Source organism: Peromyscus californicus, unplaced genomic scaffold, assembly GCF_007827085.1.
Source record: "Peromyscus californicus insignis strain IS unplaced genomic scaffold, ASM782708v3 Scaffold_9__1_contigs__length_137607984, whole genome shotgun sequence".
Classification (NCBI taxonomy): domain Eukaryota; kingdom Metazoa; phylum Chordata; class Mammalia; order Rodentia; family Cricetidae; genus Peromyscus; species Peromyscus californicus.
The window spans coordinates 42918880-42945713 of NW_026294617.1; the positions used below are offsets into that span (position 1 = coordinate 42918880).

The 26834-nt window shown below is 39.2% G+C and overlaps 1 protein-coding gene across 1 annotated transcript in view; it reads left to right on the forward strand.

Moving 5' to 3' along the window:
* Gmps (guanine monophosphate synthase) overlaps positions 1–20627 on the forward strand; it is a 67203-nt gene extending 46576 nt beyond the window's left edge. The window contains exons 11-16 of the mRNA XM_052730209.1: positions 46–161; positions 1711–1836; positions 10140–10255; positions 12320–12450; positions 13480–13652; positions 14761–20627. Of these exons, the coding sequence (XP_052586169.1) occupies positions 46–161; positions 1711–1836; positions 10140–10255; positions 12320–12450; positions 13480–13652; positions 14761–14862 (764 nt within the window). The 3' untranslated portion in view covers positions 14863–20627. The remainder of the gene's footprint in view (positions 1–45; positions 162–1710; positions 1837–10139; positions 10256–12319; positions 12451–13479; positions 13653–14760) is intronic.
* Positions 20628–26834: the final 6207 nt, after the last annotated feature.

A 26834-nucleotide genomic window follows, 5' to 3' on the forward strand; every position in this document is an offset into this window, starting at 1 on the left:
AAAATTGTAATTATAAAGTTTATGCTCAAAATTGTTGTTCTGTAGGTCCTGGCCTGGCAATCAGAGTAATATGTGCTGAAGAACCTTATATTTGTAAAGATTTTCCTGAAACCAACAATATTTTGAAAATAGTAGCTGATTTTTCTGCAAGTGTTAAGAAGGTAATAATTGACTTGACATGTCTAGTCAATACAAAGAACAAAGTAGATGGCTGTTAATATTCTTGCTTTAAAATGAATTTGTTTTTGAAAATTCAAAACAATACTTACTTGTAGTGACTGTGTAGAAAGCATGACATGGAGAGTACTAGGAAGAGCTGTCTATTTAACCAAAGAAGACTGCATATCCCCTGTCCTTCAAAGCTCTTGGGACCCTTTTCCTCCTACTTAACCCAGCCCTGATATGTACTTAGTCATACTGTAACCTTATGCTCTGTTCAGTTGATATCCCTGGGAGGCCTGCTCTTTTCTAAGGGAAATGGAGGAGGAGTGGATCGTGGGGAGAAGAGAAGGTGGTGGGGAGATTGGGAGAAGTGGAGGGAGGTGAAACTTTGGTTGGGATGTATTGTATGGGAGAAAATAAAAACAGAAAGCAAACCAAAAGCAAGGTGCTCAGTGCTTAGAGGGTTGACTATGGTGCAGGCCAAGCTGTCGTAAAAACTAGAGCAAATAAAGTCATTTCTAGATGAGAGCATTCACTACCAATAGCCCTTGACTTGAGAAATTGAAGGCATTGCTTTTTCCTAATGTTCTGAAGTAATCTGAAGGAGATGAAAATTTGTTCTTTTTATTCCTTTTTTAAAAATAAGCTTTATTTAAAAAATGAAGTCCATGAAATACAAATTAACTTCATGTATTTTTTGATTACTTGTGTCTGTTACCTGCATTCAGTCCTTCCTCATCTCTACTATTTAGCCTTTCTTGGAGCAGAGAACAAGAAAGCCTAAGTGTAAATACTAATTGTTTTATAAGACATAGTCATGTTCCTCTACCTTTTTTTCCCAAGTGCTAGGACTCCAGGTGTGTGCCACATTTGGCCCTAAGGGAGCTTTTGAAGTGTCTACTTGCCCATCTCTAGAATTTCTGACATTGTTAGTCTGGGGTGTGTAGCTGTGGTTGAGAAGTACTGCTAAGGCACTGGCTTTAGGAAAAGCAGTGAGATAGAAGATCTTCAATGTGCAAGAGGGATTGGTGAGCAAATACAGTTATAAATGAGTAAAGTGGACACAAACATGGACTTCATAAAATAGTTAACTACAGTAATATATTTATTACTGTTTAGAACCTAACAAAATATAAAGCATTAAAAACAATTGTATTGCCAAAAGGACAGAAAGGTCAATTCTTTTTCAGTGTCCATGTTCATACTTAAAGGGAACTGTATGAATAGAAATCAAGGATTTAACTTCAAACCCATAAAGGAGAAATAAATGAGCTAGGAGAAATAAATGAGTTGGGAGAATCACCAGTTCAAAAGAGAACAAAGGGGGAAAATAATATAAAATGGGAAAAAATGGGTGATAGGAAAGTAAAAATCTCAATGTATGTAAATTTAATTTATATTTCTTATCCCAGAAATTTCTAGTGTAGTATGTAGCACACAGCACATACTACATGATATGCTGTTAAAATCTAATTGGTATAAGTACATAAGACTATGAAGGCCTTATTTCTTACAGCATGAAAAAAAATGTCTGTTTGGTTTTCTCAGCCTCATACACTGTTACAAAGAGTCAAAGCCTGCACGACAGAAGAGGACCAGGAGAAGCTAATGCAAATTACAAGTTTGCATTCATTGAATGCTTTCTTGCTGCCAATTAAAACTGTGGGTGTGCAGGTGAGTTAAGTGGGTTTACTCACTAGGATGGAACTTCCTGCTGTTTGTCTTCACAAAGTTTGAATTTGGAGTTACTTTGGAAAATTAATTGTGAAATTATATTCCAGGTTTAGAAAGATAAAAAAGTTTTATAGGTGGTTATGGAGTGAATGAGCTTTTAAGAACTGAATGCTTAGGCCAAGATTTTGTAGTTTTAGAACTTTTTTTTTCCCTTCCCACCAAAAGTAAAAATTTCAGAGAACCATTTACTTCACGGTTGGCTGATATATTTCTCTTTGAGAAGCAGGACCAAAAGGTCAGGTCCTTATTTATTATCTGGACACTTAGGAGATCTACTGTGGCTTGAGAAGTCTTTCTTTAGCTGCAAGAAGGTATCAGATGGATATGTACATGTTTAGCTTGTGGTCTGCAAGCCTTTGTGATTAAAGACTGACTAAAACAACACAAAAACATAATCTTACTTAAAGCACTGAGATTTTACTATGGTTTTTTAAAAGTTATTTTTAATTTTTGTGTATGTGTACACACTGATTTATCGCAGTGTGTGTACACTCATATGCCACAGTGTGTGTGTGTGTGTGTGTGTGTGTGTGTGTGTGTGTGTAGATGAACTTTTGGCTGTCAGTTCTCTTTCCATGTTGTGGAGTGGGGTCTGTTGTTTCTGCCACATTTCATACTTCAGGACCACTGGACTGTGAACCGAGTGATTCTCCTCTCTCTGCTTCCCATCCCCCGTAGGAGTACTTAGATTACACATGCATCCTGCCATATTTCTTTCTTTCTTCATGTGACATGGATTCCAGGGCTTGAGCTGAGGTGGTTAGGCTTGGGTGGTGAGCCACGTTACCTGCTGACCCATCTCAGCTGCCTGTGCTTTTGTTGTAATTTAATTGTCTGTAATTGGAATCTTAGCTTTGTCGATAACTACTATTGTGCTGCAGTGTCAGAGGCTGGATATGCCTGAATGTTGTAAGGTGATCAAAGATTATATAGGCCCAATATCATCTCATCTTTGTGCATCTCTTGTTAGCTGTGATCCATAGCTTTTTCAGTTACTTTTCTGCCTTTCTAGTTGTAAAAGCATGTGAGGATAATTGTAGTTAGGTTTTAGAATGCTGTTCATGAAATGACCACATTAAGTTTGACATGACCCTTCAGGAAGTTTCTGGTCATAAGAAGTTAAAGAAGCCTTCTGTGCTGTTACTTTGTTCAGTGAAAACTAGAAAAATAGCAGTAGCTCAAAATGGTCCTTCCCCTTCTAGTTTTCCATTGTGTGCAGAGGGTCATCCTCATCAGCAGGAATCACAGCAGAGGGTATGGTTTCATTAAAGATGGTTGCCATTGTGCTGGCCAAGCATTTAATAGTGTCCTTTTATAGTAGAATTATTTATAGGAACATATTATTTTACTATTTTGTCTAACGCTAAAGCATACTCTGTCTTAAATGCATTGGTCTGGATTTTAAATCCTTTATTGAAATACATGTATAGTTTTCATATTGAGCTTTCATATGGTGGCTCAGGTAGAAAAGCATATGCTCCCAAGTCTGATGATGAATTCAAACCCTGTAATCCAAATGGTCGAAGAGAAGAACCAACAAACTCCTGAAAGCTGTGTTCACATGTAGATAAACATGAACAAAGCTAACTTGTTAGAGCTGATGAGCCAGTTTGGGTTACAGAACACTTGTCTAGTTTTCCTTTCTTTTAAAAGGCTGCACCTGTACCTTAATGTTTTTAAATGACTATGAAGGATTCTTGGAAATTGTGTGACTGATTTTTTTTTTTCAGTGGCTTATGGATAAATTTATCATACATAGGTTTATTTTAAGGTTTTCTCTGACATTTACAGGCAAATGCCTGCAATATAAAAGTAAAAGTGTAGACAGGTTTTAAACTTTTCTCAGTTCTTATGTGACACATGGTGTTCATTCTCACCACAGTTAACAATAGTAGTAAAAATTTACATTTCTAAGAGAGTCTACTCAAGAACCTGAAGGATTTGCAACTCCTGCTAGATAGGGTATTGAGTTAAAATAGTTACCCATTATGATTTTTTTCAAAGAAGTTTTTAATTGTTAAGATAATACTCATTTGAGGCATTTGCTTGATGACTGATTTCTTTTTAAAAATTATTTAATATGATTGGGTGTTTTGCCTGCATGTATGTCTGCACTGCTTGAATTCAGTATCCTCGAAGGCCAGTAGAGGGAGTTGGATTCCCCTGGAACTGGAGTTACAGATGGTTGTTAACCTACATGTGGGTTTGGAAACTGAGCCTGGGGCCTTTGCAATAGCAGCCAGTGCTCTTTAACCACTGAACCATCTTTCCAGTCCTTATTTCTGTTTTGAAATGAAACTTAACTGGGTATGATGGTTCATGCCTGAGATCCCAGCCCTTGAAAAGCTGAGGCAGGAGGATTGCCATGAATTTGAAGCTGATCTGGGCTACGAAGTTAGATTGTTTCAATAAACTCCCCTCCCCCCAACCCCCCCGAAAAATGAAAATTTACTCAGGCTCTTCTAATGTTTTGTTTTGGTTTTGGTTTTTTTTTGAGACAGGGTTTCTTTGTGTAGTTTTGGTGCCTGTCTTGGATCTTGCTCTGTAGACCAGGCTGGCCTCGAATTCGCAGAGATCTGCCTGGCTCTGCCTCCCGAGTGCTGGGATTAAAGGCGTGCGCCACCACTGCCTGGCTTCTAATATTCTTAACAAAGTTAAGTTGCCTTAGTTGTTAGCTACCCAATGTTATTGTTCAAGTAACCTTACAGGCCCAGATAAAAGTCACATGTTATGATTATTCTGGCATAGGTCTAATTTTTTTCTAAATGCCAAAGTAAACTGTCCTTGCTGGAAAAAAAAAATGTAAATACTTTTAAAAAATCTTGTGTATTTTGGCTACTGAGATATTGTGTATGTGCCTCTAGAAGTAAGCTGGATGTCTAAGACAGTATTGTAGCTACATGCTTCTTGCCCCTCTCAAATCACAGTCCTTCATATATAAGAGAGACAGGGGGTGGGGGTGGGGAGATTCTTTACGTGAGAGGAAACATGCCACATTTGTCTCTGGATTGGTTTGAATAACGTAAAGATCTTCAGTTTCATACATTCCTGAAAATGTCATTGTTTCATTCTTCGTTATAATAGAATAAAATACCATTGTGTGTAAGTATCAATTATTTATCCATTCATCATATGGGTTACTTCTGTACTTGGCTATTGTGCATTGTAGATCAGTAAACACTGTTGTGTGAATATCTCTGTGGTATTGCTGAGACACGATTTCTCTGTGTAGTGCTGGAATTCACTTATCAGGCTGGCCTTGAACTCATGTAGATCTGCCTTCCTCTGCCTCCCAAGTGCTGGGACTAAAGGTGTTCACCACCCACTCCAGGCTCTTAATATAGTTTCAAAAGTTGGGTTTAACTGATAGCAGAGGACTTTGAACACCTTTTTGAATATTTACTAGTGATTGTAATTTTCTAAAAATTGAATTCAGTAACTCGTTTACTTAGTGGCTGATTTGTGTGTGTATGTGTGTGTGTGGTGTTGTACTTAAGATTTTCTACCCCATTCCATAAGCTGTTTATTCACACTACTTGTTTCCTATACTGTATAAAAGCTTTTAAATTTAATGTAGTCCTGTTTGTCAGTTCGTGCGCATTATTGCTCATGTGTTGGAGTCATTTTCAGAAAGTTCTTGACTGTCCATGTAGCCACTTTGACAGGATTATTTTGCAAGACTGTACACATGGATGGTCTTTCCACCTGTTAGTGTCATCTGTTTCTTTGTTCTCTTCATTCTCATTGTGGATGTCCTTTATATATATTCCTGCTTAGTTTTGTTCCTAGGTATTTATGCTCTTTTGGAGTTACTGTGAATGGGTCAGTATTGTCATCCCCATGACCCAACTCCCTATCCCTGATTTCTTAGTCAACAAGTTTATTATTAGCATATATAAAAAAGCTACTGATTTTAATGTGTTGGTTTTATATCCTATTACTCTGCTGAAAGTGTTGATCAGATCTGATAGTATTCCAGTAGTCTCATGGTCTTTTCAGTATTGGGTCATGTCATCTGCAGGTAAGGATAATTTGACTTCTTCCTTTCATGTTTGTGTTCCTTTTATTTCTTTCTAGTGTCTTTGCTAGAGGTTTGCAATATGTCTTAGTTACTTTTTTATTGCTCTGAAGAGACACCAAGACCAAGGCAACTTATGTAAAAAAAAAAAAAAAATGGACTTGTTTACAGTTTGAAGGGGTGAGTCCATGACCATCATAGTGGAGAGCATGGTAGCAGGCATGGCCCTGGAGCAGTAAGTAGCTAAAAGCTCACATTTCCTTCATATCCAGGAGGCAGAGAGAGACTGGGCCTCTCATGGGCTTTTGAAATCTTTAAGCACACCTCTCCAGTGACACACCTCCTCTAACAATGCCACACCTCCTAGTCTTTTCCAGAAAACAGTTCCTTCAGTTAGGAACCGAGCATTCAAATACATGAGTCTAGGGGTCTGGGGGTCGTTCTCATTCAAACCACCATATCATATATAAACTTTATTTCAATGAAGTATATTCCTTCTATTGCTAGTCTCTTCAGAGATCATGAAGGGATTCTTTGTTAAAAATTAAAACTTTCTGTATCAGTTTAAGATACTCATGTGATTTCTGTCCTTGGGTCTATTTTCTTATGTTTGTCTCTTGATCTTATGTCTAAGAGTTGCTTAACATCGTCATGCTCTTTTTTATTTCTTTATTGGTGTTTGAATATAGTACTTCTCAGGCTTGTCCACCTTCTCTCTTATTCTGCTTGGCTAAGTCTGTTGGTGATACTTTGTGCTGTGTCTTTTATTTGATTGAGTTTGTCATTACCATCATTTCTAGTTGGTTTACACATCATTTCCTTATTGAGTATTTCTTCCTTACTGCTGACTTCTTCGTCCATTTTCCTGGCTTCTTCCTCTATGTTGAGTACTTCCCCCCCCAGATGGAATTCTGTCAGCATGTCTTGAGGTCATTGATCATTTATATTAGTTGATTTTGAGATCTTCATCTGGCATTTCATCTCTTTCAGTACCTTTGTGTTCAGCAGGTGAGGAGTCTGGATCTTTTTGGAAGATTTGTGTTGCCTTTTTCGTATTTCTTTCCTCCCTGTGTTGTATTTATATATGTGTTTGTTGGTTTGGCATCTCTTCTTACTGAACAGCCTCGTTTGTTTTTGTTTTGTTTTGTCTTTTTTTGGGGGGTGGGTGGGACGAAGGGACTCGTAAAGTCCAGGCTGGCCTTAGACTCTATATGCAATGGAGGCTGTACTTGAACTTGCCATCTCCTACCTCTACTTGCAAATGCTGGGATTACAAGAAAGTGCCAGCACACTTGGTTGAGCAACCTACTCTTGAGGGCTCTACCCTTAGTACCACTTAGAGAAGAAAACAAACTGCTTTATGAGTATTAACATCAAATGATACAGTATATAAAAGTATATTTAAAATTGAATAAAGCCCATTAATATGTCACCAATGATGATAAAAAGAAAAAAAGTGACAAAACTATTGTATAGTATGCAATGGAATTAAAAATCATTTATGGTAAAGGAAAAAAGTGAATGAGATAAAAAGAGGAGGAAAGGAGGAAAACAGAAAAAGTATGGTTAAATAAAAGGAATAAGAAATAGAGAAGAATGTTGTGAAGGGGAAAAGCACAAGAGATTATTTTAAAAACTAGCAGAGAAAAGTCAAGAATAGATTTCCTAATAATGAGGGAAAAGATGTGTGACCAATTTTATATAACTAGGAGGTGAATTAAAAAACAAACAACAACATAAAACAAGCAAACAAAAACAAAAGACAGCTGGGCTGTGATTGCTCTCTCCTTTAATCTGGATCTCTTGAGTTTGAGGCCAGCCTAGTCTACAAACAGTGAGTCCCAGGACAGCCAAGTCTACATAGAGGAAGAAAAAGCATAAAAGCAAAGGAAAAACAAGCCCCGAACCACAGTGAAACAAGGTCAGAATAACTGCTATAAAACATGGGGGCAAAAATAGAAGAAACAGCTCTCTTTTTGTGGTGCCTCCTAGGCTGTGGGCTGCATCAAGATGAATGAAGCTGAATATCCTTCCCTGCCATTGGCTGTCAGAAACTCATTCAAATGGAGGATGAATGCAAACTTCACGCATTCTGTGAGAAACACATGGCCACAGAGCAACTGCTGATGCTCTGGGTAAAGAGCGGAAGGGTTCCGTGGCCTGAATCAGTGGTGGGAATGACAGATGAGGGCCTTTCATGAAGCAGGTTGTCTTGACCCACAGCAGAGTGTGCCAGCTGTTGAGTAAGGGGTGTTCTTGTTTTAGACTAAGGAAAACTGGAGAGGAAGTACATGTCTGTTTGAGGATGCATTGTGGATGCTAGTCTGAGTGTTCTCAACTTGTTTATTGAGAGAGAAAGAGGAGGGGGGGGAGGGAGGGAGAGAGGGAGAGAGAGAGAAGGAGGGAGGGAGAGAGGGAGAGAATGATATTCCTGGACTGACAGATGCTATTGTGCCTTGGTGGTTAGGGCCTAAAAGAGCTAGCAGGATCCAAAAGTTCTTCAATCTCTCTAAAGATGATGTCTGCCAATATTTTGTCAGGAGGTCCTTTAACAAAGAAGGTAAGAAGCCCAGGACCAAAGCACCTGAAATTTATTCTCTTATTACTGCATGTGTCCTACAACACAAGTGCTGATGTACTGCTCTGAAGAAACAATGTACTAAGAAAAATGAGGAGGCTGCAGAATATGTTAAACTTTTGACTAAGAATGAAAGAAGCCAAAGAAAAAGGCCAGGAACAGGTTAGAGGTGTAATCTGTCCTTCACTGAAGAGCTTCTACTTCTAAGATTGAGTCCAGTTAAAAACAAGTCTTTAAAAGGAACAAATAAATAATCACTCCTTGAAAAAAAAAGTACTAAAAAAACCTACTGAAATGTAGTAAAAAGAAAAAGGGAAGCACCATGATGGGCAAACTTAAAAAAAAAAAAAAAAAGAAAAAGAAAAATATTATCTGGGAAGATGACTCAATAACCAAGAACATTTGCTGCTCTTGCAGGGGACCTCAGCAGATCCTATGTCAGGCTATTCAAAACGCCCTATAACTCCAGCTTCAGGGTATCTGTGGCCTCTGGACAACCCCCCCCCCCCCCAAAAAAAAAAAAAAAAAGCAAATCGTTTTAGAAAGATAAAAATAAACTCTTATTTTCAGCTTGGAGAAGGGTACCGAAGCATGTGTTCTATGTCTCCTGTTGTCAAGCAGGTGTGGTGGGCAAATGTCATCCAGAGCTGCCCACCTTCAGGGACTTCCTTTTGTAGTACCAACTAAACCTTGCAGTTGGTGTAGGCTCCCCCTCTCCAACCCCCCTTAGATTCTTCATTGTACGTTCTAGGGTGTCCTTTGCTCTCTTTGGGGTTATTTCTCAAGTACAGATCTGTGCTGTGGAGGAGTACTGCCTTCCTGCCACCAAACCCAGCTACTGCCAAGTTTTGATGCACGTACACATTGTATTACTACATTTAAGTAATGCTCTTGAAACATGTAAATTTACTACTGCTATGTATTCAGATTATTCAGCATTAACTTTGTAACTTTATATCCTTGATCAACCCATCCTCATCCTTCTTTCATCTCCTGAATCCCCAATTTTATTCAGCTTTTGATAACCACTCCCAATTCCATAAGATAAACGTTTTAAGATTCACCGAGTGTCATCCTGTGCTACTTATTATCTTTTTGTGCCCATCTTCATGTAAGTGAAGATCTCTAGTTCTACCCTTATTGTTAAAAGGATTTCATCTTCTGAATGGCTGAATAGTATTTCATTGTACATATGTTACCTTCGTAATCAGTTTGATTGAATACTTAAGTTGTTTCCATTATTTGTTTATTTATAAGTTAATACTTTAAGTTTATTTTTTTAAAAAAAGACTTATTTAGCCAATCGATAAATACAGATGGTAGATCTACCTATCAAACTAAATGTACTTATTTGCCATAGTTGGGCAGCCATTTGGAATGACATCCAAGTGGACCGCTGGTGTGTTTCATATAAATTCTTGAAATGTCCATGAGAGTTCCTTTATTACTGAATTGATCCATATGGGTTTTAATAAAGGGTGTTTTAATTTGGGACTTACTTGTATCACTAGATGAATACCTAGGATATACTTTTTAGATATATTTTAAAAAGAAAAAGACAAATTACTACTAATAGTGTCACTGTAGAAAATTTTCTAACCCATCTTTGACTTAACTGTTAAAATTGATTACATTTCTTTTTTTCAGGGTGACTGTCGTTCCTACAGTTATGTGTGTGGAATTTCCAGTAAAGATGAACCTGACTGGGAATCTCTTATGTTCCTTGCCAAGCTTATACCCCGAATGTGTCATAACATTAACAGGTACATTCTACAGGTAGCAGAGGAGATGGGTGTGTGGATGAAGTATAATTGGGGGGGAGCGGGGACAATATGTATTTTAGTCTTTGGTTAATGGCTAAAGGGCTTAATTGTACATGTATATAAGAAATAATAGATGAATGATTCTGTAGTTAGCAGCTGTTTGTAATTATGTACTTTGGTTAATTTTCTTGGTTAGGGGAATATTTAATATTGCATATTTTGGTCATTCATCACAGTACAATTATTTTGCTTATTTAAGAAAAATATTTGAAGAATAAACAATTTTGGGGGCTAGCTAGATGACTCAGTGGGGAAAGGTACTTGCCACTAAGCCTTGATGACCTGAGTTTGATCCCTGGAACTCCGTGGTAAAAGGAGAGAAGGAACTTTCACAGGATATCCTCTAACTTCCATATGTGATATGACATATATTTATCTGGAAAAATAATTCTTTTTAAAGATAGCTATGCTAGCTAGTTTATATCAATTTGACCCAAGTTAGTCATTTGGGAAGAGGGACTTCCAGTTGGCAAGCCTATATTGATTTTTCTTAATTAGTGATTGATGTGGGAGGGCCCAGCCCATCGAGGGGCCACCTCTGGGCTGTTGATCCTGGGTGCTGTAAAAAAGCAGACTGAGCAAGCCAGGAAGTAGTGTTCTTCCATGGCCTCTGCATCACTTACTGGATTCCAGGTTTCATCTCTGCTTGAGTTCTTGCCCTGCCTTCTTTTGGTGATGGACTGTTGCCTGGTAGTATAAGAAATAAACCCTTTCCTCCCTAAGTTGTCTTTAGTTACAGTGTTTTATCATAGTATTAGAAACCCTAACAAGGACAGCAGCAGATTGGTGCATCTGTGGGCTAGAGAACTGGGTGTATGGCTTTGGACCAGTATGGTTGTGGTGGTGTTGGCTTTTGGAAAAGCTAATTAAAATTGAATAATGTTGAGAAAGGCAATATAATTTTTATTTAGAATTGTGCCCAGTGCTGCACTGTGGGAAAGGGAGGGAAGCATAAGACTAGATGGAATCTCCATGGTCTGTGGTTAGGAGACACGTCAGGCCACGGGATTCTCTTACACAGATGGAGGATCTTGAGAATTCCAGCAGTGTATCCTTGGAACAGGAGAGGGAGAAAATGTAGATTTAACAGCTTATCTTTAAAAAGGCTACTAATGATTAATAACTACTGCCTGTTTATTACAAAACAAATATTGTGTGTCTTTTAATGTTTACCATAATGTTGTTTGTACACCAGAATTCAGAGCATGAAAAGCTTATAGAAAGTTTTTATTTGACAGTTTAGAGGTCAGTGAAATTGACTTGTAATAAAGTGAATGTGGTCTCTCAAAGTAGCAATCCTACTTCTATAACTACAGTCATTGCTTCTCTTTGTAAGATAAGGCTGGACTTAACTCCTAATGCTTACTTCCTCACAATGATGGAGGATGCTACCTCAGAGACTGGGTAATACTTAGTTTTATGTCATGGGTTATGTCAATATGCTTACTAATTCCCGGGGAAGTCTCACTGTTTCAGAACCAAGCAGGATTCCCCTGTGTGTCTGTCTGTTTGATCATTGGCCTCTCACAGGCAATGGTTCAAGGTGAAGTAGTATCCATCTGTATTATTCTTAACTATGCCAATTAATTAGAATCCCCTGAATTCAAAGTGCTTCCTCTTACAGAAAGGCAGTTTAATGTGGTTTGTCAATAATATCAAATAAAGAATATTTAACATTTTTTACTAAAAAATTCATTTAGTGTCAGAAGTGCTTATTAAATCTTATTGCAGAGTTGTCTCTTTCCAGTTTTTTTCATGAATATTATTTGCTTAACCAACAAGAGTTGCTTACAACTTCTTTTGGTTTTAGTTTACTATAGAAACTTGAAATGTAGCTGTTAGTGTTAATCTGGAAGAGTTGGGATGTTAAAGCCTAGGAGAGAGTTGGGAAAGCCAGACTTCCAAATCCACAGGAACATGCCACCCTGAACTGTACTGAGGCGAACCAAAGTTCCAAGACAATTTCTCACCTTGCTGTGTTTTCTCTGATGTGTTTCCATCTAGAGTTGTCTATATCTTTGGCCCACCAGTTAAAGAACCTCCTACAGATGTCACTCCCACTTTCTTGACAACGGGGGTGCTCAGTACTTTACGCCAAGCTGACTTTGAGGCCCATAACATTCTCAGGGAGTCTGGTAAGTGGCTCGTTCTCTTTATCACTGCACACTACAACAAGGTTTTCAGATGTTTGCCCTTAATAATTTCTAGCAGTAGGATGTAGCTCTTGCTTTTTGTTATAGGAGGTTCTATAATATTGCTTTTCAAATAAAATTAGTGTATCTTTGTGGCCATTTACAGACACCCAGAGTAGCAAAAAAAATGTGCATAGCCATGCTTGTGTTGAGAGCAGCTGAGGTGGACCACAGCAGAACTCTTCTTGTTTCAGCTTGCAGACAAGTGTTCTTGTCACTGTCTCCTTGCTGTTGTATTTTCAACATTTTCAGCGTTGTTTGTTGATGATTTTGCTATTGAGAAATCATCCTGCAGTGTAATACTGAAGAGCTAGCTGGACCCCTGAACACGAGGAAGCTGTGGAGTCATGTGTTAAATAAGTCAAGGCAGGTGTCTTAGTCATTGATTGTGAGTTCAGTGTTGATAGATCTAAAGTAAATCTTAAATTAGGTGTCTTTAAACAGAAATACACTTAAAGCTTGGTTTTACAGCGAGTAAAATTTGACCAGAGGTTTATAGGTTCCTATCCTTATATTTCCCCTGGGAAAGTGGACTGGTGTTCACTAAGTTGATGTTTACAGTATAGAATGCTGGACTACTTGGAATAACAAGTTGACTCTCCCTCTATGTGTCTCTCATTGCTGCAACATTGCCATGGACAAAAATGTTTTTGCTTATGTTTGTCTTATTTTCTTTTGTGGTGAGCTCTCAGTATATAGTTCGGGTAGCTCTCACATTGGAGGTCTTCTGTCCCAGTCTCCCACGTGCCAAGAGTACAGATGTGAACTACCACATCTGCATAATAAAAGTCCTATTTCATCCACTGTCAGTGCTGTATTTGAATTCTGTGTGTGATGAGTGTGTCTCAATGTGTGCAAGCGGTGGGAGGAGAGAGAGAGATGCTGGAGATTCTTTGCAGGGTTTCCTTGAGCTAGGTTAGAGTATTTCTCCAGAGTGTGGTGATGATAAGCAGTTCATGTACCTTTCTCTAGGGTATGCTGGGAAAATCAGCCAGATGCCAGTGATTTTGACCCCACTACATTTCGATCGAGATCCTCTTCAGAAGCAGCCTTCATGCCAGAGATCTGTGGTTATTCGAACCTTTATTACTAGTGACTTCATGACTGGTATACCTGCAACACCTGGCAATGAGATTCCTGTAGAGGTAATTTATGTTGCTTCCAATATACACACCAATGCCTCATATATTATGTAGTACAGTGATACAAATAGGCTGTGACAAAGTTTGTTTTTAGGATTGATTTTTTTGTAAAATAGATTCTCTCATTTTTCCTTTCTGTCTTCACTTATTTATTATTTAATACAGTGTAGCTAAAAGGGACTTTACATCTAATACAGCTTCCTAATGTCTGCTTATTTTGGTTACGACATGGAAAGTAACCTAGTCCTGCTGACTTTTAGTTGCTATAAATAGTTTTCTTATATAAAGGACATAATCCTAGGAGTGGAGACGAGTTGGCCTTTTTAAGAAACAAGAATGAGATTTGATGGTATTAACAATTATATTTTTTATTTAAAGATGGAGTCTTATGTATCTTGGGCTGTTCTTGAACTTCTAGCTGAGGATAACCTTGAACTTCTGATTCTCCTGCCTTCTCCTACCAAGTGCTGGGTTCTAGGAATGTGCTACCTTGTGGGTGATTGAAGCCAGGGTCTTGTGCATGCTAGGCAAACACTGTAGCAATTGAACCCTACAATTCCATTTTTTCACCACTTTCCTTGTCTTTCCACCAAAGTGTTCCAAAGGAGTTATTTATACAGCAGCAGTGAAAAGTTGAACTGAGACTTTAATTAGTTGAGCTCTTCTCTAGTGCTCTAGTGTGAGCTAGGCAGGGTCTTGCTGGATGGCTGGTTGGGGAATGTTTAGCATCTGTTTTTCTTATGGCCCATTTTGTCAGATCTTCAAGGCAGTCAAGGGATCAAGCTGTCTTTGACAAAGGATATTAGAGTGCTTCGTGTGACATTTAGTAGTGTTGGAATTATGTTATAAAGTGACATTGCTTGGATGCTGTTGCCATGTCAAACACTTTGAGGAGTACTACTGACTTTAAGTCACTATACCTATAGAGAAAAATAATCTAAGTTTAATCAGAGCTGTTCTTCTTATATGGAGAATGATAACGAAAATAGTTCCTTTAAATTTTAAGGTGCAAGAATAAGCCCTTTAGGATTATTGAATCATATGTATTATTATTATTATTATTATTATTATTATTATTAATTCTTTCTTGTAATCTTTGTTTTGTAAACAGGTGGTGCTAAAGATGGTCACGGAGATAAAGAAGATTCCTGGAATTTCTAGAATTATGTATGACCTAACGTCAAAGCCCCCGGGAACCACTGAGTGGGAGTAATAAATGTGTTATTGTTGAAGAAGTGTGTGCAGTTGAGGCTCATTAGAAACCACTTGTTAATGACATGCAGTGCTGTGAACAATGTTGCTGAAGCAGCTCCTTCATATCTGAGTTCTCATAGCAGCGATACTCGGCTTAAGTGTGGAGTAGGCATGATTAAAGGGAATGAAGAGTCTGTATGTATGGGTAAATAATCAAGGCCCATTGCACATGCAGACAGATTGCTCTTGCTTTTGCCTCACTCTCTTATGTATGAACTCTTGATGTCTGTCTACGACAATAGGTGACTGTGGCTTCTGTCTGCTTGCTATTAGAGACATCCTTTAATTACCAGTATGGCATACTATGTGTGCCTTTTGGAGAATCCGAATTTTCCTGTAAGTAATTTTATTTCTCCAAAGGGTGAGGGAGAGCTGTACATACCATAGAAAGGAATAAGAAAGCTGTTTAGACACTTTTAGGCAGGATACTAGGGGAGTAAAATGTAAGGTTCTTCCACAATGTAGAACACCAGGAATTTATTATGGAAGTACTTAGAGTGTGACTATGATGTCACAGCCATGGCAGGAAGGACCTGAGTGCTGTCAGCCTTTCAAACCCTGTTTCATACAGATGCCATGCTTTTCACGTCCATCTTGTTAATATAAACTAGGAGTTGATCCTCCCAGCCTTGTGTCACTAGCTCCAGCAGCTGTGTAGAAAGAGTTCTTACTCTCTCCCCAAAAGAGGCTGTCTCAGAAAAGGTTAAGACGAGAATGTGCTCTTTTTGTTTGCCTGCTCAGAGGACTCGGTCCCAGAAGCCATGATCCATCCCCACCACATCTAAGTGGGAGAGGAAATATTTCTATTATTTAGGAAAGAGCTGTAAACGACACCTAGGTCTGATCTGCAGACAGGCTTATTGCTTCCTGCACAGAAGTCTCAACTCATGTCAAGTATTTGCCAGCCCATTTTCTGCCGGCTTCTGGGAAGAGTTCAAGGCCAGTGCAGGAGTTGGTACCATTGCCAAAAGCTCCTTACAGGTTCTTTATGACATTCATGCAAGCCTGGGAAAGGCAGTAAAAAGACCCGCTTTTAGCTCAGGTTGCTGTCTGTTGCCTAGTACCAATTTCTATTTGGGATTCAGTGTTAAAACAAAAGGATATATAGCAGAAATCATCTTTCCTGGCCAGTTCAGAGGATAGCCAGGAACTCCTGTTGAACCAAGAGGGAAAGGTCCCTCTGTAGCAGACATCCAGACCTGAACAAAGTATTTCCTTCTAACAGGAGGATGTGATAGATTTAAGCAGATTGAGAGTTGTGTTATTTCTGAATGGGAACTAACCCGTATAAAATGCTTGACAAGGTGTCAGTGCATGTTCGATACAGAAAACCCTTCCTGTTATAGCAAAAATGTCTGGTATAAACAGCAGGAATTCGGAAGAATATGAATGTTCTTTCCCTGAGGTTTGTTTTGTGGCTCACTGTTTATTGCCATACTCTAAAACTGGTCAGGTGGTTATATACATTTAGAAGTGCTGCTCATTTGTAGTCATTGCATTCTGGACATTGCTGGTGTTTATGATCCTCAAATCTCAGACCTATTGGAATTAAAATGTATTTAGTGTTTTTCTCATGCATTTTCTTAAATGTCTTTTTATGTAATCCTTACTCTGAAAAAAATAATTTCTTCAAAACATACCTTTACTCTGAAAAAAATAATTTCTTCAAAACATACCTGCACATGACATAGAAACTTTCTGGGATTGAGAGATTATTTTCATCTTACTGTCAATCTTCTTGTGTGGTCATTTTTGTCTTGTACTGTATTGCTTACTTGATAATGTCATAGTAGTTCATCTGAGCTGCTGGAAATCTTACAGTCAAGGTGACAGACTCATCTTGAAAATGGTTATCAGTGACTTTAAGAACCAACTGCCAGGTTTTCTTGGATATAGCCATCCTTCTATTACGTGTATTCCAGCCCTCAAATCATATGACCTTACAGGTTGTTTATTTTTTGCTTAGACTTTGTTCATAGTAATAGTTACCGCTTGATAGTGTGGGCTGTTTTGACATATTCCATTTCTTACTTGGGACACTTCTCTATGTAATTGTATTTTGTTTCTTTGTAACTATTAGAGGAAGTGAGATCAGTGAAAATGTAATTTATTCCAAAATTGGCAGATAGGAAATTTCAAGAACCAAGTAAATAAATCCTAGCCCTGTCTTAATGGACCTGTTAGTGATGGTCAGGTCTGCTGGATATAATAGCCTGACGTAATTTTGAAGGCAAGTTTTTAGATGTATCTTAGTGACAGGATTGTACTGTTTTCTCTCTCCATCTTGGAGTAACTGCATGCAAGCATAAATCATAAAAGTTGATTTCCTTGCTCTGTTTGATTTAGCTATTGATGGCCAGTTTCAGTGAATAACTGAATTCTACTTTATATAGAAAATAAGGATATTCAAGTGAAATAGGCAACACTGTCCATCTTGCTTTTCTTTTCTTTCTTTTTTTTTTTTTTGCCTTGCTGTTAAGTAGATGGGTGGACCTGGACAAGTCATGTTCAATCCAGTTACCTCATCTTACGAAGTTCCAACATCAAACCCAACCCTAAATATTCATTCTTATTCTCCTTGAGACAGAATTTATGTAGCTCAGGTTCATCATATATTAGAGGATGTCCTTGAACATCTGACCCGCTTCCACCTCCCTAGTGCTGGAATTAGAGGTATGTACTCCTGTGTCCAGTTTATGCTGTACTGGTGATTGAACCCAGATCCATGTGTATGCTTGGCAAGCACCCTACCAACTGAGCCACATGCTTAGGTGCATTCTTAGTTATAAACAAGACAGCGTAACAGGGGACAGTGGAAAAGCTGGATAGTTCTTACACTTCTTTTAAAACATTAAACACAAACCCACATTCACCCGCCACCGCTGCCAGCTAATGAACATCAAGGTTTGGTCGTGTCAGATTCCTGAAAATGCTCATTACAGTGTTTGTGGACCAGTCTCTCTACTGTGTTTTTAGAAGAGCTGCCAGAGTATGTTTCAGCTTTGACATTAAATACTAGACATAAGTATTAGCTGTTGGCAGAGTAGGAGCTGGAATTCAGACTTTCTGATTCTGTGTTGAAGAGGTAGACTTTTATCTCTGTACAACTAATCGGATAAATTACTGTCACAGTATTGTCTCTCACAGGAGTTCTGGACGACCCATTGCCTTTCAGAAATGTTACCATTTCTGACTTTTCTCACTCCCAGTGTTCTGATTGCCTCTCACACTGCTCTCTCGCATGACCTCCTCCCCACTACCCACCCCCCACCCCCCCCACCCGTCTTTTCTCTGAGAATCTTCAGAGTGCTGTTGGAAGGCAAGCCTTCGTGGTTACCCCAGTGGTATGTACTCCTTTAATTGGCCCAAGTCTAGATTTAACTGGAAACTGAGTACAGGTTAAGTGTTTTCAACTTAGGAATTCTCTCTTGTCTTGATTGAAGTAACTGTACCAGATGGCAGAGGAAAACTCTTGTCACATGAGGCTTTCACCACAGTAATGGCTTTGTGAACATTTAACAGCTAGATGAGGAGTCCCCAGAGTGTCAGGATGCTACCTTTCAACAGTAGACATGCTGTATACAGAAGTCATATCCCATGGAAACCTTAACCGTAAGTGGATCCCAACCTTGGTTGCTGTTGCCTGAGGAATTAAAAAAAACAGACAAAACTCAGATGTGACTAAATTAAAGTTGAGTGGGGATGGTGCCCAACCCCAGTTTTAAGTTTCTCAGTGGGAAGAAGTTACTTTAAGGGATATACCTGGCCTCTTGTTAGAGTTTAAAGTCCTACTCAAACAGGTCAGGAATGAAGCCTGGAGAGTTTTGCTGAGATCCACATTAACTAAGTTCAGATCATGGGGCTACATTTTTTGGATCTGATTGCATCTATGCTCCAAAAGTCAGTGTACCAGCCTGTGTAGGGAATCTGTCAGACAACTGACATCTTTACCCATGTGAGAGTAGAACAATTGCATGGACTCACCCTCTTTCTTCCTACTCCTTTTAATTTTCTCTTGACAAGAAGATATCTACTCTGTGTTGTCGCCATCTCCAGTTCCGAGACTCCGTTGTCATGAACTAAGACTGAGCTATTCCTGTACCAGCTGAAGAAGCTTTAGGAGTGTGCTTTGTGGTGATTAGCTGTTAGAACTAGAGATGCCTTCTCAATTAGAGTCGTTTAACAGCACCGTTTTAACTTATCTAAGGTCTTTGTTTCCTGTAAAACTTGTGGCAGCTTTGGGCCTTGTTTATAGTAAAGTCAGAAGACTTTAGGGAGGCAGGTTATTTCTTTCATATGTTACATTCAGAAGCACCAAAATGAGTTGTTGAGAAACCTGAACCTCGAGTAATCTAGTAGAGTCACATACCTTAAGTTAATGTTGTCTTTACATTGACTGTGGTGACTTACAACCTTGACATTTAGATGAAATGAATGTAAACATCCTCTGAACGTATTTTTTATAAAGCACTATTTTGTTAATTGAAGTGAATAGTATAGTTTTTGTGAATCACTATGTAATTGTTAGTGACATGCTGCCATGTCTTTTATGTTGCAATGATTTGGCTATAAAATCTATTTGCTAAATTAATGTGAAATGACAAATTTCTTTGGTCTTCAGTGAAGTTCATAAAGGATGAAATGATTTCATAATTTGTCACTAAGTCTTGGTGTTTATAAAAATGAGAAGCAAGAACAAAGAGAACAGGACATGTTCAGGTTGTCAAGAAATTGCATATATTATTAGGACTTCTGGACAAGAAACTTAATCAACTTCCCTTAAGTGTGTAGGGATATGTCAACATCTTGTCCAGTGTTAACAGTGGACATAAATCTTTGGGACATAAGCTTTTTAGTTAAATGAGCAGCTAAAGATGTATATATGCATGTGTGCTTTAAAATTCGCCACAGACATGGCGTTCTGAATAGTCATCTTATGTAAGTCTTTAGTTTCTCAAAATATAGATTAGCCTTACTAATCTGTGTATTTTGTAGTGCTGGGAGCCACACCCAGTGTGTTTGGCCCAATATACAAGCGTTTGTCCACAGAGCTACATCACCAGTGCTGTGTTCTTTACTTTTCGGAACTGTGTTATGAGTGGTACAAACCCATGTCCTTTTAGAGATCAGAGGAAACCATGGGCAGAAACCATGAGCTCATGCTTGCTGTCAGCCACAGGGCTCTGCCTTGTTAGTGCTCCAGTTAGTGATCTGATATGGCCTCCTGTTGTCTCAAAAAATGAGTAAGTTCAACTATATTTTGGGAAGTTTTACTATTTTACTGCAGCTTAAAATGAGAAATGTTTCTGAGTTTAAATTTGAAGATTTTATAAATTAAAATTGTCATTCTCCATTTAAAAAATACTGTGTTTAGCATCAGGGGTAAGTTTTTTGTTCATTTTGTAAATTACTTGTGACCTGTATTAAAGAATGTTTGTAAATTAGGTCCTAAGAAGAATCCTAATCTATCCTTGATACTATGTTAAATCTTTAGAGTACTGTGCCTGTGTTTGTGTTTTAACACATCACTGCCAAATTATTCTTTAAATTAAACAACGTCAGTGAAAACCATTTAAAAATTTCCACTTAATGTGGCTATGTAAAATGATAGAAAACCAAGAGCCCCTTGTCAAGGTGTCTTTGTCTAATTACATTACAATGATTGTCATTCACTCTAAGAAAAATGTTTGTGGAATAAAAAAGTGTTTAGCTAAGTGCAAGAAATTTCCATCTTGTGGTCCTTTCTGATACAGCTTCGGTTTGATTGTGAGTGGTGAAGACATAATAAATTGAACTAGATTTTTATAGTGTTTTACTGGGGAAGTACCAAAAATGACATACATACGTGGGCACACATATTTAGTGACTGTGTTAAACAAGCTTCTAAAAATTTGGAAGTTTTTAAACAAAAAGAAAATGTCTAACATCTAACAGTGCTTTTTGGATCAGTCTCCTATTCCTGTCATCGGGCTCAAGAATGAGACACAATTGTCCTCAGTGACTGTCCATGATGCACTGCTGCTTGTTCCCCAGAGTTGGTGATCAGTACTCAGATGTTTAAACTGATTCAATGGCTTTGAGTATTTTTGTCTTATAGGTTCTGCTGCCTTCCTAACCTGTTTTCGCTGTAATTTTTCTTAAAGTAAAACAATGAACTATGAATTCGTTATTGAATAAGAAACTTGTTCTTGCAAGACAAGGTTCCCATGTAGCCTAGGCTGGCCTGCAAACTGGCTATGTAGCCTCAGGCTAGCCTTGAATTCCTGATCCTCCTTCATGCCTGCACCTTCCCAGTGCTGGAATCACAAGCCTGTGCACCTCACTGAAACATTCTGACTGATTTCATTGCTTTCTCCTTTTCTGATCAGGCTCTTTCTACTTTGCCAATATGATGTAAGGGGGTTTCCAGATACTCAAGAGCTCTAAATGAGTAGGTGTTCTGCTTACTGGATGGCATTTGGTTTTTATCTCATTTGGGGTGGAGTGGGGAATAGGGAGCAGTATTGAGTTACACCCAGTGCCTGTGTGTAAGGCAGGCAGTATTTCTGTGTGAACTTGGAGTATGCATCCTAACAGCAGCTGTTTGAGAAGAGCTTTATGTACAGGAAAAGAAGAAAATGTTCATCTTTTGTGCTCTCAACTGGGGTTGATTACTAGTTGGATGACTGAGTCTACAGCCATTGCAATCTCATGCTTATTTTTGTAGTACTATTTTGGAGACTCAGAATAGGAATATTTGTGTTTGGAGCTGCTGAGCAAAGTTAATTGAGGTATAGATGCTCATTAAAATGTGGCCTCTCCTTTTTAGAACCCCAGAAAGATGAAGTAGAAGCCTGAGTCCTAGTCCTCATGAACACATAGTGAACTTAGAAGGAGCAGCCTAGAAAAAACAAGAGAAGATGCCATTGGGAAGCCAAGTAGCTATACCCACATCACTGATTGTGGGAATGAAAGACATTTCTTTTTACTGCCCGCCCCCCCCACAAACTTTGGTTATAGTTAACATGTTTACATTGGATGTAAGAAGCCTTTCTATAGTCAGGAACCGTTCTTGGGGGAATCAAATGTGTGAGTTTTAAATCAGGGTCAGGTGCATACACACAAATAATAGTGACTGAGGGTTCCATTTACATTTTCATCTGGAAGTTGTGCAAATGTTTGATCCATTTATTGACAGTTCATAGACGTGCTAATTATAGTGTTTGTAAGTAATGCTCTAAATAGAGTCTGCTTGAAGATACTCTTAATGCTTATACCTTAAAAAGCTATTTCCATATCATATTCTGTATTAAAAGAACTGAAAACCTTCCTTACATTCTTTGGCAATTGTGTATCTTTATGTAACTCATCCAATAGTGCTCAGTTAAAAGCTGTATGGTCTCTTGTAGTGGCCTCTTTTTGAAGCCGTTATTTAAAACTTGTTTTTTACACGAGCAGGTTCAGTGGAAAAAAGCAAAGGTTCTGAGTTAGTGAAACAGGCTTTAATCCATAGATCCTGGAATGAGTTTTTTAAATTAATTAATTAATTTTTGGTTTTTTCGAGACAGGGTTTCACTGTGTAGCTTTGTGCCTTTCCTGGAACTCACTCTGTAGCCCAGGCTGGCCTTGAACTCACAGAGATCCACCTGCCTCTGCCTCTTGAGTGTTGGGATTAAAGGTGTGCGCCACTACCACCTGGCTGGGAGGAGGTCTTAAATACAGGCTTACAGCACAATGGGAGAACCCTGGAGGGCAGAAGTTTGCTATCGATGTTTTACAATCTTGCATCTAAGCTGTTAACACCCATTATGTAGGATATACAGACAAGGAACTTCCCTTAAGCATTCAGGAGGTTGAAACCTGAGAGGGAATTAGCATAGGGAGGACATCAAGGTCAAGGTCAGCAAGCAAGGCAACAGTTACCCAAAAGGGGGACCAGGGACCTACAGGTCCCCCTTTTACTAATAAATGAGCTTCTGACTTAGGTTGCGTGGGACATCAGCAGGTCACCTTACCCGTCACGGAGATGCCTGTCCAGGCCACACAGGTGCTCTGTCTTAGGTTGGTGAGCGCCCCCCAGGCATTACCCATCTTTGAATACTCATTATCATACAGGCTCAATCGTGTGTGAGCTGCAGAATTAACTGTTGCCAAAGATCTCAAAGTGGCGCTGGGCTTGCAGTCTGTGTGTTCAATACAGAAAAGACCAACAGAAGCCCTAACCCACCCATAGCCAGTAGGCTAAAGGCAACTGAGCCATTCCCTTTCTTAACGAGCCTTACTGCAAATTGGGGTCATTGTAAGATGGTATACCAAAAGCAAATGGAAATTGAGTTTATAAATTTATAATTTTCAAAGCCAATCGAAATGTATATAACTATTGAATTAAATTTATCATGCCGAATAGAATGAAAAATTAATTAACTGTGGTAGCTACTTTTGCTGCCAGGGTCTCCACTGTGCTAGCTGTAGCAAGCAATTATGAAATGGTAATCCCAGAAACAATAGCAGCGGTGGCCGCCACTGCTATAACAGCAACAATGGCAGCAGCGATGTCAAATTCTCTTCTGGAGCATGTGGGCATCCACTGGCATGGACACACTCCAGGAACATGAACTGCCAAGGCCCATTTTTCTTGATCCCAGCATGATTTTAAGCTGGTAGCTCTGCAAAAGAACAACTTAAGAACTATAAAGAAAAAACAGGCAGCTCACAAGGAGCATAACTAATGGTCTTATAATGGCTACATTCAGGCTCATAAATTTTAAGGTATCTTCAAAGGGGGCTAAATGAATTTCAGGAGGCCAATAAATGTTGCACAGAGCCATTCCTGGAAAGTAGGTACTACACCAGCTTGAAGAGGATTATGAAAATGAAAAGGCTTAGTTGGCATGCTACTGTTAACAAATGGAGGTCAGTGACCTTCAGGGTTATCCTTATTCTCTAAGGTGTCTGGGTGACACGATTTTGAACATACTTGAAAAAGCAGTTACCATCCATTACCTTCTGTAGAATCCAACCGCATGACTACAGTTCCTAGGCTTACATTAATGCTTGCCAAGGCTGCCCATATTGGGCTTTCAATCTCCATTGGCATCAGAAGAGGAGAGTTTTTCACGAAGGCCCAATAGGTCTCTGCCATGTTTTACTTCAGTAGCAGCTACAGGGTGCACAGAACTCAGGAATCCAAAGAGGAACCCCATTGTCCTGAGGAAAGACATAAACAGAACCCCGGGCCCACACCAACACAAGATTGGGTCTCCTCCAAGTGTCAGTAGAAAGATCCTTCCATTGCTCCAGAAGGTGATTTGCATCAGGAGCCCTCCTGGAATGAGTTTTAACAACCTCATCATTCCAGGTAGTGATGAGGTAGTGATGGTGGCATTTGCATAGTTTTAGAGGGAGTAAGGGCCTGTGGGCTGTAAGGTACTCAGCAATTAGGATATCTCCTCAAGATTTGTATTGCATTTGCATAGTTTTAGAGGGAGTAAGGGCCTGTGGGCTGTAAGGCACTCAGCAATTAGGATATCTCCTCAAGATTTGTATTGCATTTGCATAGTTTTAGAGGGAGTAAGGGCCTGTGGGCTGTAAGGCACTCAGCAATTAGGATATCTCCTCAAGATTTGTATTTTGAATGTGCTCTGTTTATTCACACAAACTTTCCTTATAATACCATGTTAATATAAAAGTTAAACAGGATCTCACCAAGCAAGGAACAGTTGTTTGGGCAGGAAGGCTACTGCAGGGTTCCACCGGGGGATTTTCTCTAGTGAGTATGCTTCTGAAGTTTGCAGACTCGACCCATGTAGGTTGTAAAGTCCTTCAATTGTGGCACCCTCGGAGGATGGCATTGGTAGAGGTCCTGGAGATCCTTGAGAGCATAGGCCAGGGGCTAACGCTGACAGGCAGGCCTGTGTGGGTCCAGTCAGTGATGATCACTGAGGCCAGGCCATGCACACGTTCTCAAGTCCTCTCACCAGTGGGTATAAACACAGACTATTACTTTATTGGACCTGTAGCTTTGCTCACAGCTTATGGCTGGTTCTCTAGCATATCAGCACCACCTTGAGGTTAGTTCATTAACACATCAAGGCCTATCCCAGGCTACCTGAGCTACCTGGTGGCAAACTTCTATCTCACATTCATTACATTACTCCAAGTCACATAATAGTCAATCATTTCTAAGCTATACTGGATGGTTTTTAAGCTATATTCTTTACAGAATTGGATTCAGAATCCTCTGGGAGTAAGCGACGGGAACCTTTTTCTTCTTGTGTTGTTATTAGAATATCTCTGAAGCTGGAGGTGGTAGTTCGCATCTATAATCCCTGAACTATAGAGGCTGAAGCAGTAGGGTCATGAATTTGAGGCCACTGTAGTTTAAGCTACACAAACCTGAAAATCTGACCTCAAAACAAAGAACAATTCCTCCTTCATCTCTGGTGATAGAAATTATCCCCAAATGGAGAAGCAGCTAAGAAAAGGGCAGTTGTTGGGGAGGCAGGCCCAGGCCTTAGTAGTCTTGGGAAGGAGATAGTTCTGGACATCTGGTAGAAGTACACTTATTCTTAGCTGGAACCTCAAAGTTTATGCTTTGGTGGTGAGTCAAGTAATGCCATAGGGTCTGACAGTGACCTATTGTGTTGAAATCAAAGTCACAATTGTCACATCAGGGCAGTGGCTTTGTAGGGGTTTTGATGTTTTACATGTGTGTGTGTGCATACATTTTTGCACTCCGGTGAACAGTGCTTGCAGAGGTGTTTCAGGCGGTGTGAACTCCCTGATGTGAGTGCTGGGAACCAAACTCAGCTCCTCTGCAAGAACAGCAAGTGCTCTTAACTGTTGGGCCATCTCCCTATTTCTACAGCTGCAGCTTCTTTGCCTTCTAGGAAGTGCTAGTGCTGTTGGGAAGCCTTGAGGTGATGCTGCAAACTTGAATTTCATAATGAGACCGAGCCAGTGTTTAGGGAATAAGGTGAATCCAACATGGTGACAGTGAGAGAAGGGGGCTGTTAAAAAGTGGTTTAAAAGAGTCAGGGCCTGAGGGCCCACAATCCTTTGCTGTGGAAAAGCAACTAAGCAATCAATTGTAGCTGAGGAGGGACTTGATCCCAGGTCCTGTTTTGCCTGTTGTCATGACTCTTTCACTCTGGTCATCTCTAATGAGAACATGTATGGATGGTCTTTAAAAAGACACAGATAGCTGACTTGGGCAAGCCTTCACTTCATGCAGGATTAATTATGTGTATGTTTGTGGACATGTACACTTGAGTGTGGGTGTCAGTGGAAGCCAGAGGTGTCAGATCCCTTTAGAGTTGGATTTACAGCTGTTTGTGAGCCACCTGACATGGGTGCTTGGAATTGAACTCAGGCCTTCTGAAGAGTGGTACACTCTTTTAACCACTGAGCCAGACTGGGGATGCTCTTAACTGCATGGCTCAAGAAATGTCAATTTCCTAGGAGCTCCTAAGTCCTCTAATATATATTTTGAGGGGATAACTAAGCTTTTGGACCTTTCCTTGATCATTTTCCCTGTGACAGGGTGTTCTTGGGGTGAAATTGAAGACCTCTGTACAGCTCTTTAAACATTTTTTTTTTAAATAAACTTGGGCAAGTCTCAACTTCATGTGTTGGAGACAAAAACATTAATTTTAGTTGTTTTACAAGTTTGATGATAAAGTGGACAAAAGATGCACATAGAAGTTACTACACTGTAGTGAAATTCTTTATTGGGAATGGAAGAATATGAAGCATGCCATGACAAGCATTTTTAGGGGTTTCTGGAAGATCAGAGTACCATTTAATATTCTTCCTACGAAGTTAGTTTTCCCGTGTGATCAAGATGCATCAATGAACATCATCAGAAACACACTGTAGTACAAAAAAATTATACTTTTTCTTGCTTCAGCAAAACTAATGATACCCAAAGAATTGGATGAAGTTTTCATTTTA